The sequence below is a fragment of the Triplophysa dalaica genome, chromosome 19 (assembly GCF_015846415.1).
Source record: "Triplophysa dalaica isolate WHDGS20190420 chromosome 19, ASM1584641v1, whole genome shotgun sequence".
Classification (NCBI taxonomy): Eukaryota; Metazoa; Chordata; class Actinopteri; order Cypriniformes; family Nemacheilidae; genus Triplophysa; species Triplophysa dalaica.
Window position 1 is genome coordinate 16450099 of NC_079560.1, and position 15399 is coordinate 16465497.

The 15399-nt window shown below is 41.1% G+C and overlaps 1 protein-coding gene across 1 annotated transcript; it reads left to right on the forward strand.

Annotated features, from left to right (window-relative positions):
- The first annotated feature begins 9178 nt into the window (after nt 1-9178).
- spry4 (sprouty homolog 4 (Drosophila)) lies at nt 9179-15058 on the forward strand. The gene is made up of 2 exons (XM_056731949.1): nt 9179-10059; nt 11547-15058. Exon 2 carries the CDS (start codon nt 11598-11600, stop codon nt 12522-12524), a length of 927 nt encoding a protein of 308 aa, XP_056587927.1. The 5' UTR covers nt 9179-10059; nt 11547-11597; the 3' UTR covers nt 12525-15058.
- Nucleotides 15059-15399: the final 341 nt, after the last annotated feature.

A 15399-nucleotide genomic window follows, 5' to 3' on the forward strand; every position in this document is an offset into this window, starting at 1 on the left:
ATGGGCTTTGGCTACATGGGGTATTTACAGTGAAGGACCTTTTTTTTGACGATATTCCATTAAGAAAGTGCTCAACGTTAAACTAGCTTCACTTTCCAGTCACACTTTTTCCCAGAAAAATGTATCGGCTCTCATGTGCAGCTGGCTGGGATTCAGATTTCCGATTTTCTCATATTTGCTTGGTGAAAAGGTCTGTGGATTTACATTAAAGGACCAACAACCTTATGGCATGGTTTTTATTTTCACCACATACAAACACACATTAAGAAATACATTAAAGATGAATGATTACTATAATTACCTTGTATCTCCATATTTTGTGATTTTTTTACATAAATCATTTTATTATTCACCCTTCATGTTTGTCACTTGGTTTTGCAAACACCTAACCAATAATAGCTTTAAAAAGGTGCTTGGCAGCTTTGACAACACAGAATTTAATCCTTTAAAAAGTACAGTGTTTTTTTCCATTTCCTGAAAACAGCGAATTTGGACAATCATTTCAGGACGACAGCAACAATTTTCTTTATTTTTTGTAACTAAACAGACTTAAGCAAAAAGAGAACCTTTTAGATGTTGCGTTAAATTGTTGTTACGATAACAAGATAATATTGTCCAAGAATGAAGCATTATCTCTGAGAAGACATGAATATACAACCCCATCTGAATGATCTGATGACTAACATTTTACATCTATCGAGTGAAGCTTTATCGAAAGATACGTTCATATCACCAGAACACTTTGAAAGAACTCCCATAGGAAAGAATCAAAAGCAATTTGTGTATTGTGTATTTGGCCATAAAACCAATTTCTGCTCTCAGACGTAAGAGATCTTGATACAACCACAAACATCTGAGTTCTGCTATTTCCATTTATTTTGTGTCAAGTCTTTCAAAAATGCATGAAACAAAGTTGATACTCAAATGAAGCATAACTGAGAACTCCACTGAGTCTCATTGACTACGAAAAAGCCTCTAAGAGACAAAAATGTTCCTCTGAGCTTTCACTCGTTTTTCCGATTCATCCTCAGACTGAAATAAAAATGCCTTCTTGCCCCAAAGGGAGCAGCTGGGATAACTAATCCCTCCAGGGGCAACTGATTCCCCCCTCCTCCCCAAACTAACCCTCCCAAATCTCCCTTCCTTCCTTCCTCCATCTCTCTTCTAATGGCTCCCTTGTTCACGTTGGACAAAACTGGTCCTTTGTGGCTGCTCTCGGAGCAACATTAAAAACAGGAATAGGGAAATTGTAAACAGGAGGCTTCTGGCCAACAGGCCGAGGCATACGGCAGGCCTCAGAGGCCTACTTCAAGTCTAAAGCAGAGAAACAGACCCTTGTTGCCGTGGGGATTAAAAGCCGGGGGATTTCAGGAGCACAAAGCCAGTGGGAAGGGAGGGCTCGGTAAGGAGATACCTGCATTATATATCTGCGAGCGGAAATCATACCTTTATTTCTACAATGGCACGGGGAGAGTCGATACCGTATCGCCGCTGAACGAACGGAATGACACCCGTCGAAGTCAAACGTTTGGATAGCCAATCCATCAGCTGGTTGGCGGATCAGCCCGGGGCGCTCGCTCCCGCCCGGCCAACATAAACTCAGACTGCTTTGTAATTAGTGAGGAAGCGTTCGTTTGATTTGCTCCACTGTTAACGTTTGTTTGGAGAGTCAACCAAGACTCGGTGGAGGAAGTTTGTGCCAAAGTCTCTTCCGTGCAATTCCACGAAGAAAACTGAGGACGTTTCCGAGGTGGCTTTATGGTCACTGCCTTTGTACCGCAAGCATGCAAACATGTCTCGCTCAAAACAGTGCCAAAAATAGCGGAACAAAGAATCACCCCTGATGGTTTGCAATACATAGATTTGGGTCATTGAATGTTCTAAGGTTTCTGCTTGTAAACTTGTCCATCTAGTGTGTTCAAAGTCAAAGCCCGCTGCCTGCAAGAGCCAAAGTAACACTGACATGTGCTTTACAGTGATTCAATATGAATCATTGTGAATGAATCCAGCATCTGTAGAAGGTACAAACTCATACATCAACTGGGTTGATTCACGTCTGACATGCTGATTCACATTCAATTCCAGTGAAACTAATGATTTTTCTCACAAGATTCATTCAGAATGCAATGGGAGATGCAACGCTGAGTCACAATTTTGAGTGTCGAAAAGCTCACGTTACCAAACTGAGGCTTTGCATCCAAGCCGCGTTAGATGTTAGGCATACTGTACGCACATAAAGATGTTTACCACAAGTGACATCCAATTTTAATTAAAGAGCTCTCTGTGTTTTTGTAAAGGGAGGGACGACTCGAGGGCAGGAAGCGAAATCGTTTTCCCAATTCTTATCTGCGGCAGTCAGGCTACAGCGTACAGCCGCTCACTGCTTCGCCTTCAAAAGACGTGCCATATGCCGCCGGAGATACAGCGCATACGTCACACGCTTATGAAATTGGTATATTTAGTACAGCGGCAAGGTGGTGTCTACGGGAAAATGATAACCTAATGGCGAAGATTTACTGCCTCGGAGAACACAGAGTATGGCAGGTTGGGGGAGGCCTTTCATGAGCAATATCGAATCCCCTTTGAGGCCCCCCCACCCCCACATCTCTTTGCCTCTCCGTATGATTCTGAACTTTCCATCGACTTGCGCTCGCTGTGTGTGCTTTGAACTCCCAGCCGCTCTTTGAAGGAAAGTCATAAAAAGACCTTTTATTTGGGCCTGGCAGCTTTGATGGGTTTGTCACTTTGTACAATGCACTAAACCTTCTTGGGGAGACAGACTTGTGCGTTTGACGAGCCAGACGAGCTGGTGGGTTCGGATCTAGCCGCCCAGGGCTTTGGAGGCAACACCTCAAACTAGCAAACCCGGAGTCGCCTGCACACGTGCCAGCCATCGGTCGCATTGTTGCGGTTAATCTTGGGTTTGCACCCGGATTTGATAACTTTAGTGTTTTAGCACCCTAAAGATGCAAAGAAATGAGAATTTGTTCTTTATATGTTTTTTTAATAGGGCTGTCAGGATATTTCATTTTTCTTGCACGGTTATCATGGCCTAACTAATGTCCTGTAATGAAATCACTGTATCTATGTAGTTCTATCTAGCAATTTTGATCTATTGTTTTAAAATCATTGACTTTTGGTCAAAAATAGTTCCTGACTAGTTTTTGATATTACAGTGTGGAATTAATACAATATCCATAAACATGATATTGTCAATACCGATATTTTATGAAACCCTTACTTCGACATCTATATAATGGATCTCAGGACCAGGGGATAATTTTGGACTTTGGAATAAAATGGGACCAGCATATGCTATATTATCGTGATTCTATGAAGAATGTGACAAACCCCCCCCCAAAAATTATTGAAAAAAAAAGTGTTATAAAACAAATGTCTGAAATATTATTGTGCCAACATCAACATAAGACATTTCTTTCATTAACAAAAAAATTAAAAGGGATGAATTGGGCTAAATGTAATAATTGGCAACACGAGTTCATAATAGATGGAAATTCCTTCAGTAGCCTATTATTTAAAAAAGCATCCCAGGGTGAAAATGATCAAATTATTTAGCAAATTCCAAAGGGTGACTAATTTGATGACTCTAGAATAGAATTTTAATTTCTTATGGATGCTTTTAGTCACAACATAATTGTGTTATTGTAATTTGAATGATTTTATATTATTTTAATATAATTTAAATGTAAGTGTTTTAAAACTTTTGAATAGAAGTGTTTATTAATATACAGTATAAATATATATATATATATATATATATATATACACCTTGTCTATGTTATACTATGATGTGTCTAATATGGTAAATATGCTCTACAAATTAGAATCTAATATACACATATTAGTAAGAACTCATCAGAATCATATATTAAATAGAATGGATCGATGAACAAATTGGGACTTTTGTCTTCTTAGCGTCATAGGTACTAAAAAACTGTACAATTTAACCCCTGTTTACAACAAGAGGTCCTTGTGCTGACTTTTTGTGCGGAAAATGTAACACTTTGTCCCTCATTGTAAGGAAGACATAAAGAGCAGCCATAAAAACAGTGGGACATCAGATACCCCTTTTCTGAACAATGCCTTCAAATTAATCCCTAAGAACAGTTTTACATGTACAAGCAACTGTATTCACTGGCCTGATCCCCAAGGCTACAGCAAACCACGAGTTAGACCCCTCCTTTTGAGTTCATGCTCGCTTTTCTCCGGGACCGTGCAATTATAGCTTGGATTGAGGCAAAAGGAAGCGAGAAATGTCCCGAGCCAGTCGGGCACAAAGGCGGAGCGGAGTGGAGTAATGCATGGGAACCAGCACTGAGAGATCTTTCCGGATAGGTTACCGAGCCCGAGAGCACAAAGGTACCTCGTTGAGGTTGGCATCGGGCCAGCGTCGGAGTGCCGCTGTCCCAGGTGTCGAGTGTCGCGGCGCCATTCAGCCCAGGAAGTGTCCCGTGTCGCCCTGTCCCCACGCCCATCAAAGGGGCTGCTGTGTGCTCGCCATCAACCTCAGCATGGCTCACTGTCCAGTGGGGAAAGACATGGCCAGTCGCTTCTTTCCCAGGACTGCAGGTACCTGAGCTGGATCAAGGAAGAGAATGGATGTGAAACGGAGCTTCTGAGGATTGGCTGAGTTTTCCGCTCCAACCCTCTCCCACGGTTACAAAGAAGAGAGATGATACCCAGCGGTGAGAGGTTTACTGGAAGTGCCGAGGATTATGGGACGTCGTGAAGTGAATCGAGAACTCCTCTTCGGACATTCCAGGCAGCTTGTGCATTCTGTGTGTTTTCTAAACCCGTGACTCAATGTGGTTCATGATGTGTTCGTGTGAAAACGCCTCAAAATAGCTTGTGTGGAAAACTGACATCCTCTATTTGTAATACTGATCAAATTAAGACATCTGGTCTTGAAGGGATGATTTCGTAATACACACGCTCATACAAAATGGCAGTACAAACAGAATGTCACATCAATCATCCACCAAACTCTTCTTAACCCAATAGACGAAATGATCAAATTTAAGGGGGAACTTCATTTAAATAGACCCAAGTATCGCCGAGAACGTTGATCCATCAAGCAGCTAGTGTCAGCTCCAGCTAGAGATCCAGTGAAAACAATGAGGACAATAGAACCCTGGGTGACTGACTGTAGCCCACCTCTATCTCCAATTATCACCGAGTTCAGTTGGGGGGAAGGGACACTATTGAAGAAAGATGGGGGATGGTCAGGTGGGGAGAGGGCACTTGGAAAGAGAAAGAGTGTGTGTTGTTTCAGGTGGCCTAACTTGCAGGCCTCCAGCTGGTCGCAGGAAGTAACCCTTGAGGGCGGTATTGGCAGCTCATTAGCAAAGATCAAAGCCCCGCACTTCCTCCTGGGTAAACTTGCTCCACTCAGCACCCTCCACCTAGATCCCCCAGCGCTAATCTGATTGATATGCGGACAATAGGGCTAATTAACAAAATGGAAACTGCTAAGACCCTGAGCACGTCTGGGATTTCTGCGAAGGTTAAAAAATATAACAAACACCCATGGAAGCCAATGACGTTTATGTCACCCCGGACGATATCACTTTAGAATACCCGCAATTCCTAATCCTCCCTCGATGCTGCATCTCGAAGCCTTCCTCCTCATTAATCATTAATGTTATTAACAGTTAACAAATAAATAACTAAGGTAACGTCCGGGGATGTGTGGGAGCTTCTCCGTCATTCAGAAAATTGCTGTCTCACAGGAAGCGGGTTGCTGATGGTGGATATGCGTGCCTGCTCCCGGCTGGAGCTTATTTTAGCCGATTACTTGTCAACAAAGCCTGCTCATGTTGGATAATGCTGATCCACTGTGCTTTGCTCAGGCCGGCATTGCTGATTCAGGTCTCGAATATAACCTCCCGCTGTGATGCACTACTAATGAAGGTCAGGCATTCTCGTGTCACAAGGAGCGCTGAGGACAGAGTGAAGGTTGACCTCCCGCTCTGCCACCCAACTGCATCGACAGGCATTTCGAGACATGAAACTTGCCCCTCAAGTCAGGCAGATCACATATATGTATTTTGTAGATGTATTTATTTATAGCGATCTAAAGGTTTATATTTCATCCGTTTGTTTGGTCCCTGGGAGTTCAGTTCCTTATATGGGCATTGCTGGTGCACACATAAATCACAAAATTTTAAAAACGTAATGTGAACACTATAAGCTTTGGCTCGTAGATAATATTGTTCAGAAATAGACTAACCTATAAACTTTCACTCTAAAACTTTGCTGTAATTTTGCATTAACTTACTGTATATTTGATTTTCATATTTTTTTTAAAATAAATGTAAGTAATTCCCATATTTTCATGTTATGTAAATGCATTGTAATTTAAGAAGTTTTGAATATTTTCTACTAGAAAACAAGACAAAAATGCTGAGGAAGAATATTTTTTTGCAGTGTTGCAGTTTTTGTTATTTTTAAGTGTTTTTAGTTCGATTAAAGTAAACTTGAACTCTAGTTGAAAGCAGCTCTAATAGAAAATTAATATTAAGTGGAAATTAAATCTATGGAAAGTTACTGGTAAACCTGCTGCAAAACTACAGCAAAGTTTCACAGTGTTTAATTGTGGGACACCCACTATTTTAACTGATCCAGTTCTGTAGGTTGATAACAACCAATAAGAGGCCAGAATAGATGGTTTGAGATCTAAAAAGGATTCTCCACACAACGATGAAAATCTGTATACACGTTGTTCTGTTGAACACAAAGAAAGATATTTGGAAAAATGTTAGCAACTGACATTTCTTGGACACAAAAAGAGATATTTGGAGGAATTTAGGAAAGCAAACTGTTCTGGGTCAACTTTGACCAAAAAAATCCTAAATTGCTGACATTTTTCAAAATATCATTTTATGTGATACAGGTATGGAACAAATGGAGGCGGGGTGGGGGGGGGGGTGTAAACCATTAGAGAATTTTCATATTCAGTGAAGTTTCCCTTTCAGAAGCTGCCTGCTAAAATGTAATTTATGCAAATTTCAGGCAATCTGTGTTCAATGACAAAATAGAAAAAGGTTTTGATTTATTATAGATCCAATTACAGTAGTTCAATATGGGATTTTCCCGTTCTTTTGATTAGTAAACTATTATTCAAAAACCTCAGTAGGTGACCCTACATTTTTTAACAATAATATAATAGAAGTTAATAATATGTTGACATTGTACGTCTCAGCATCTAGCTAAAATCAATAATATACATCCACTGACTACAGTACAATATAAATAACTACAAAAAGTAATAATATCACCTGAAATGACCTGTCACAGAGAGCAGGAGGTGTCACTCTTGGATGAACCAAAGAACACAGCCTATCAATGCAAACATATGTGTAACCGGTTGTAAGACTTATATCTGACATGTCATTTACCTCTTCTCTATATTTTTCTTACATAATGCTGCTGTCTAGGTGAAAATGCATGGTGTCTAACATTCATCATGAGAAATAGGAACTTTGTGGTGGGTGGGGGAAGTCTAAGTGTTTTGAATATAGTGGGGTACCAGAGCGGGTTCTCATGGGAGGGGGAAGTCAACTATGTAAGGGGAATGGCGCGTGGAATGCCCAGAATGCCTTCGGCCTGAATGGCAGGTCCACGCCCCCAGCAACAGGTCACGCTTCATCGCTGGTTTGTCCCATGGGTGAGAGTTCAGGGCCGCTCCTGTCAGTTCTCTGAAGAGGGGTCGAAGGTCACCGTCTCACCAAGAGCTCGGCTTTCCTCTTCCATATCAGGAGGGGAGCAGAAGGGGCCTTCCCCTTCTTCCCACATGGAGCCAGGTCTCCAAAGGCTTGCATTCTCTGCATACACCCCTCACACAAGCTCCTTCCTGTGGCCTCGGCTTGAAGCTGAGGGACCCCCCCAACCTGCCATAGGCTGCTGCTGCTATTTAAATCAAGTCACAGCTTCAGTCTAGTCTAAAAGCAACAGCACAATGGTACTGATTTAAAGACAAAACATTTATGAAGCTTAAGGCTTCAGAGGGTATATGTGCACGATATTTGCTTTAAAGGACCCCATCAGGTTTGGGAGAATACTCAAATATGAGGTGTTGGTATAAAACTGAGATAACACTAAACTCAAGCTATTTATTTGACAAAATTATTGGTGAGGAAAAAAAACTAGCTTATCAGGGAATATGGGTTTTATCCAATACACACACACAAAATGAACTAAAGTATATGATAACAATTTATCCGTAATTCATTTTTTTAATTCTTGTTTTTGGCAAAAAAGCATGCTCTTTGACATTGACTCCACATATTTTGTATTGTCTTTTTTTAACCAAGCCTCATTAAATAAAGCTTTTAAAACATCAATAATAATATATTTACATAAAGGGGTGAATATGCCAATTTTCGCATTTATGACTACTATATAAATACAAAGGTAGGCTACTTTAAAATCAAATTGAATAGCACTTAGTTGAAATAAACACATATGAATTAAGCAATTATGTGATTACTTGTCGAAATTTTCTTAATGAATGATATCTTCATATTGATTAAATGCATTAATTATAAATATTCATATCAAATGACTGCACAAAAACAAATATTCAATCAGACGGAGAACAGACTGGTGATGATATAAATAAATGCAATGATTTGGGCATTTCCACAGTAAACAACCCCTTGTGTATTGAACACGTTGAACTGACATATGTGATAATCCTGTTCGAAGGTCATTTGCACAAACTGAAAACATTACGTTCAAAGAGTGGACGCACTATTTTTAGCTCCGTCTCTAATCTAATCAATATCAAAGCGCAGCGTTTCTTATTGTTAACAGTACATTCTGAGCCCATAGCTTCCTCCAACAAAGCAATAATAAACTCATGAATGAACGTTTTCCACTAACTCTAGTACATCAAATAATTCGATTGTATTTTTAAACCGAAAGAGGATGTTGTCATGGAAATGTGTGCTAATGTGGCTTTCCATTAACATCTGACAGCACTAGTCAGCCACAAGCTGGGAATGATCCGTTGGGGGAAGGGCAGACAGAAGGATGTTAAAAAGGAAATTCACACACGTTTCCTGCTCGTGGGATCATTACAAATCGACAACGTCCTGTTCTTTTGTTGATCCTGCATGACCTCATGCTGCTGCGTCATAAACGCGTTTTTACTCCTTCAGTGCGCGCTCCCCCCAACGGCCTGCGTTTAACAAACACTGCTTGAACTCTAATCTGTTATTTCTAAGCACGGTTGTCTTTTTCTGACGGCCCAAAATGAAGATAAAGTGCAAGGCAATGTTTAAATGTTAATCCGTGTCTAAACTTGTTGACGAAACCCTTAAAAGGTTCATTCCAATATTTTGACAAAACGTTACATGCAATTACACCCATGCTTTTTTAACATGTTTACTGCGTCACATAAAACAAACTACGATCGTTAAATGTGTATCTCTGTCCCACCATTTAATCACGAGCACTTTAATATATCCCTACACATAATGTGATCGAATATAGCTGCATTAAAGTCCGTGAGGATATTTGAGTTTAACGTAAGAATTGGCTTACATATAGCAGGTCAGGACCTTAAGAAGACACGACTAAAACGATGTATAGAAAACATGAATTAAAGCAGTGGTGGCCGCCTTTTTCATGTAATCCTCTTTGACATTGCCCTTGTGACGAAAAACCCCCATTCTTCCATTCATGAAATCTTGAATCCGCGCATGCGCAGTGATGTCCGGAGCTCTCCCATTCATAAAAGTGTAACCCCCGCATTTGCGCCCTGAGTCGTAATGCCCTCCCATTCACAAAAAAATCTGTCAAAGCATCTGCGCAGTACGTTTCTTACCCTCCCATTCATAAAAACCCATTTCCCTCATGTAGTTGCAACATCGTATGGAGAAGACTGTGTCCTTACTGCAGTGCACATCGCACGGATAGTCGTTCGGAATTTTTCCTCCGTGGTTTCATTCGGATCTATCTCTTTTACCGTTTGATACTGGAATATACGCCGTACCGTGTTCTTCTAAGAAGGAAATGATCTGTTTTCTACAGCAAGTGAGTTTCTCATCTATATTAAAATACAACTATATGGGCTAGTATGCAACTATTAATGTTACCAATGTAGATTTTTAATGCACGGCCGCTGTGAATGATAATGTAGTACGATGGTGTATTTGATTATTTTCGATATGAGACTGAGTCGTGTCCGCTGGCTTGTAAGAGAGCCCCGATACAGATCGTTCTTTTGAACACGATGCCCCTGTATTTGAGCCCTGTGTAAATATTTAACTACGAAAACTAACTACGGCAGGATCGTGTGCGATTTAAGAATGAAATGTACGCGATGAACAGATGAAAACTAAAGACAAACCGCACTCATTTCGTCTCAGTCGAAAGGTGAAACGAGACTATTTCTTGTTGCGTCGACCGATTCGCTTGCGCGAGGAGCGGGTTTATTCTGTCTAATATCATCGCGTGACGCGCCACTGCAGCTCGCGCATTCGCTCGTCATTCGGTCCGGTGGTCTTGACATATCATCTTTGGCATAAAAATATATATTTCGTGTGTTAAAAGCTTAACGGAGAGTTCAGCCGAAGGCTATGCTCCATCAGGACGTTTATAGATTCTGGTTAAAGAAATGTTTCAGATACGCAGAGCAAAAAACACAAAAAAATCAGGTACGCCGTTTATAACGAGTCTGAATCAAATATAAATTCGTAAGATATAAGGCACGTCATCGTAAAGTAGTCGTTCCGCCAACACGCTTCCGAGTCTGCAGGGTTATCGCTCACAAGAGAAGCGCAAAGACCTACGCACGCAACGTCCCCTCTCAATAGCGTTTTAAAATGACAAACCATCTTTCGCAAAAAACACGCAACAGGTTGATATTTCTCACATTCAGTTCAGTTTTCTACAGTTCTTTCCAAAAAGAGGAAGATAAATTTCACGTTTAACCTTTTACACGATCTTTTAATGAATATTTCTGAAATAAATGCAACGAACGCGTACAGCCTCGGAGATCATTTTATTCCTGAAAATCTTTACTCGTGATGATTACTCGTCATTTGCATGGTTTGAGCTCACAAAAACATTTTTTAACGTTTGAAACTGTATATTAAGTTTATTTGTTCTACATGTCAATATTGTTTATAATATACAACTTCATTGTACAATTTTTTTTGAAGTAAATTGCATTTAGCTTGAAAAAAGAATTGCAGTAGATAATAATAAATATAATAATAATTATTATTATTATTGCAGCTTTTGTTACCTTTACTTTATAATATTTTAACATTTCATAGACCTAATAATTGGGGTCAAAGTCTATATTCTCTACATCTATTTTGCATTATGATGCAAGCGCCTGTCTTTTTTACATATACTTTGCGTTTAGTTAGTAGTCACTTTCATGCAAACCTTTGTCCAACAGATCATGTAAAATGTAGATCAGGTCATTTGTATGGATAAATGTACACAATGGGAGAATGTCCTTGTGTGGGTGTGTTTTTTTAAAATACTAAGTTGTGCTGTTGCTCTTGCAGGAGTGCTAAATGCTGACCTGAGCTCTGGTATATGAGGAACACAACCTACAGATGGAGTCAAGGGTTCCTCACCACATTCCTGGAGTCTCCTCCTCCATCATGGTGCAGCCATTGCTGGATAGCCGCGTCCCCTACGGACGACTCCAGCACCCATTAACTATCTATCCCATTGACCAAATGAAATCTTTGCATTTGGAGAATGACTACATTGACACCCCTGCGGTGATCTCGCAACAGCCACCGAGCCACAAGGCCACCACGAGGGGGCAGGAAGTCCTGCTGGGAGCCCCACACCATCCTCATCTGTCCCGCTGTGAAGTCCCAGATGCCACTACACACCCCTGGATTTCTTTTAGCGGTCGGCCCAGCTCCATCAGCAGCAGCAGCAGCACCTCCTCCGACCAACGGCTGCTGGACCATGCAGCTCCTACCCCTGTTGTGGATCCGTATACTGCCGGAAGAAGCCTAGGTGCGGAGCAACCCAAGGTGGTGAGCTCTAAGACCCAGAACATGAAGGCGGTGATGGCCTTGCCTGCGGAGAAGAAGCACGTGCTGTTGTGCGAGAAATGTGGCAAATGCCGCTGCACGGAGTGCACGTTGCCCCGGGCCCTGCCCTCTTGTTGGGTGTGCAACCAGGAGTGCCTGTGCTCAGCGAAGAATCTAGTGGACTCCGTCACTTGCATGTGTCTGGTCAAGGCTGTTTTCTACCACTGTACTGAGGATGAGGATGAGGAGGGGTCCTGTGCCGACAAACCGTGCTCTTGCTCACACTCGAACTGTTGCGCCCGCTGGTCGTTCATGACAGCCATCTCATTTGTGCTGCCCTGCCTGATGTGTTATTTGCCCGCCACCGGTTGCGCCAAGATCTCGCAGAAGTGCTACGACGGTCTCAGGCGCCCGGGGTGCCGCTGCAAAAGCAGCCAGGGCTGCAAGGTGGCGGAGGTCAAGGCCTGTCCAGTTGAAAAACAGGCATCCTGATGGCATGTCAGAAATGGAGAGTACAGCAGAGACTTTGAGCAAGTTTGCAGCACCCTCTCCAATCCCAAAATCTCGGTACTTACGGTTCACGCATTGTCCTCACGCATAAAGTATTCCGCCATGGCGAGGTTTGACTGAACAAGGGGCACGAATCTTTACTTGCTTATAAAGGAGAGGCCTGCCATTTCTTCTCCCGGGGATCTCAAGTTGGCCGTAGGATTGAAGCGTTCTGCCATTTCAGCCCCCAACTAAAACAACTCAAACACAGAATGATGCATCTGAGCAAAATGTCTGTTCGAAAGAGTCCGGTCTCTTTTCTGACATTTATCTTTCTCTTTGGGTGGCTCTACAAAGTCAAAGTAAATATCACCTATTCAAGAACACTCTATACTTTGGCAAACCCTCTCCGGATCTGGCGCTGAGAAGAGGTTGCAGTGAATTCCAAGCTGATAACACATGTCACAATCAAACTAACCAGACTTCATCTCTGTGCACAGTCCATTACAAGCTTGTTATAGAGCTTTATTTTCTCTCTTGCGTGACAAAACAAAGGTTGTATCAGCGAAGGATGTCTTCTATCTTCAGCGGGACACGTTGTTTGGGGTTTTTGATGGCGAGTAGGCGGAACCAGTCCCTTTGAATAACGACATGCCATAACACACATGAACTTCCATCATGTATCTTCCAAATGTTAGTGGTTCAATTTGATGTAGAAAATGACCTCAGGGATCATCAGTTCATCGGAATTACGTACAACATGTGAACACAGCTTGGAACTAAGTTTTCAGAAAAGGAAAGAAGTGACGGGCAATGGCATTTGGTTGAAAGACGTGAAAACACAGCAATTCAGACACCCAGCATTCATAAGCTACAAGGAGAACTGGGCGAGTAGTCGTGGAAAAAGGCAAAACGATACAAAAAAAAACACGGCAATTGTATCACCATTATAATGAGGCAAAAGCACAGTATTATGTACAGTAGCATGTACAAAGTGTTTCACTGTAGTTGCAAAAGTTCCTCTAGTTTAATATGCGAGCAAAAGTAATGCGCCCTAGTATCCGATTGCTTTCTCCACATATATTTTTGTTATATGTATAGTTTAGAGATCTTGCCAAAGGAGTACACCATAGAGATTTAGTTGACCATTATCATAATAGTTTGTTTTCAAGTGGGCATGCGTTGTTGTACTCTAGCCAATTTGTGCGACAGTAAGCTCTTAAAGGTACGGTGCTCTGCTTCCCGGGACTCCTCGAGTCTTGGAACATGAGGGAATATTGTCTGCCTGCTCGACACAAAACCCACGGTTCGCGCATTTATACCGAACTAACGCCTCGCTCACGTAGTCCCATGTACTCAAACGTTCGTACGTGTTGCACAAATCCGAGAAGCAGAAATACACTACTGTTCTTAGTCTTAAATGTATAAGGCTAGGGTTTAAGTCTTTGCAATCTAACCCGTGGATAGGTGCCAGAGTAGTTGCGGACGGGGAGGGGGGATCGCGTAGCTGCATATAGGGAAGAGTTGCAAATAGATATCTTAGATTTCGACCTATGCAGGTTCTTGTAAATAGTCTGGAGAAACTAGCTATCTTAAAATTTTATGTTTCAAATGTCCTGAGGAATTGCATGGTACAATTTAATTACAATTCAGTACAGAAGTATATAAATGAATTATTATATTTTTGGGAGGGCTGGGTGCGGGTGGGGTACGTGGATGTGCCGTAGATGGTAGGGAGTCTAAGTATTTCAATTACAAGCACTTGATTTAGAAAAGTGTGCCAGGCAATAAAATACCTCTGTTAATGCTAGCCACGCCTCATTAGCACGAGAGAGACAAGGGCAAATTCTTGTCGCCCCTGAAACTGTAGATTTAATCGAATTCGCTGAACGAGTGCCATTTTATCAAGCTAACACAGTAACACTTTTTCACCCAAATGTGGCCGAGCATTTTTTTGTGTGAGTGAGTGTGTGCATGTTATTTCCTCCCAAAATGGTGCGACATCCTCCGTGATTGACACGTACAGCTGCTGTGTGAACCTGTTTGGTAGGAACAAGGAAACCCTCTCAAGTAACATTCCATTCCATTTTATTTGGTGTTTGCTTTTTTTGCCCGCCTTCTCTTATATCATTCATCACCCACAATCTACAAACTTTATGGTCGTTTGCGTAATAATCCGGTCAGCACAGAACTGAAAGATCTTCCTTCTCACAACTGTTGACTAAAGCTATCCGTTGGCCACTCGAAACACCCATCAGTTTTAACCGCCTTCCAAACTGGGCTTGTGCTCTCTGCGTTTCGTTGGCTTCATTGTTAATGTTGAGTATAAGAGCAATGTGCTTTTGTTTTGTTTAAAAAAGCAGAAAGAGAAAAAAAATCTCTCACACATATGAAAATGTCCCTTTATAGATATATTTATTTTGAAGTTCTATTTTATATAGTATTTATTTAGATGCCTACATTTGTTTGTGAATAAAAGCTTATGTCAAAACGGAATGTACATTGAAATCGGAAAATATATATTGTTAAATATAAAACATGTCTCCTGTCTTCAGTGTCCTTACATACATAAAGAACAGCATACTTTTACACATTTTGTAACAATTTAACTGTTTGATTGTTAAGGGCTCATTTATATTTTCCTTACTGGTAAACTACAGCATTTAGATGATAAAAAGAATGTCTATTTAGAATCATAGTTCTATTGTCTAGGTGTAAACCAGGTGCAGTCAGACATTCGGATATGGAAACACACACCTAGATCTATTTTATATTCCATATTAATATTATTTCTCTATTATTTCATACATAAACACGTAAAGAATAATGTACAATCATTATTAATAATCATAATTATTATACAGTCATTCATTTTGGA

What these genes read in the sequence shown, in the direction of transcription:
- spry4 (XM_056731949.1), top strand. Translation starts at nt 11,598, where the DNA reads ATGGAGTCAAGGGTTCCTCACCACATTCCTGGAGTCTCCTCCTCCATC.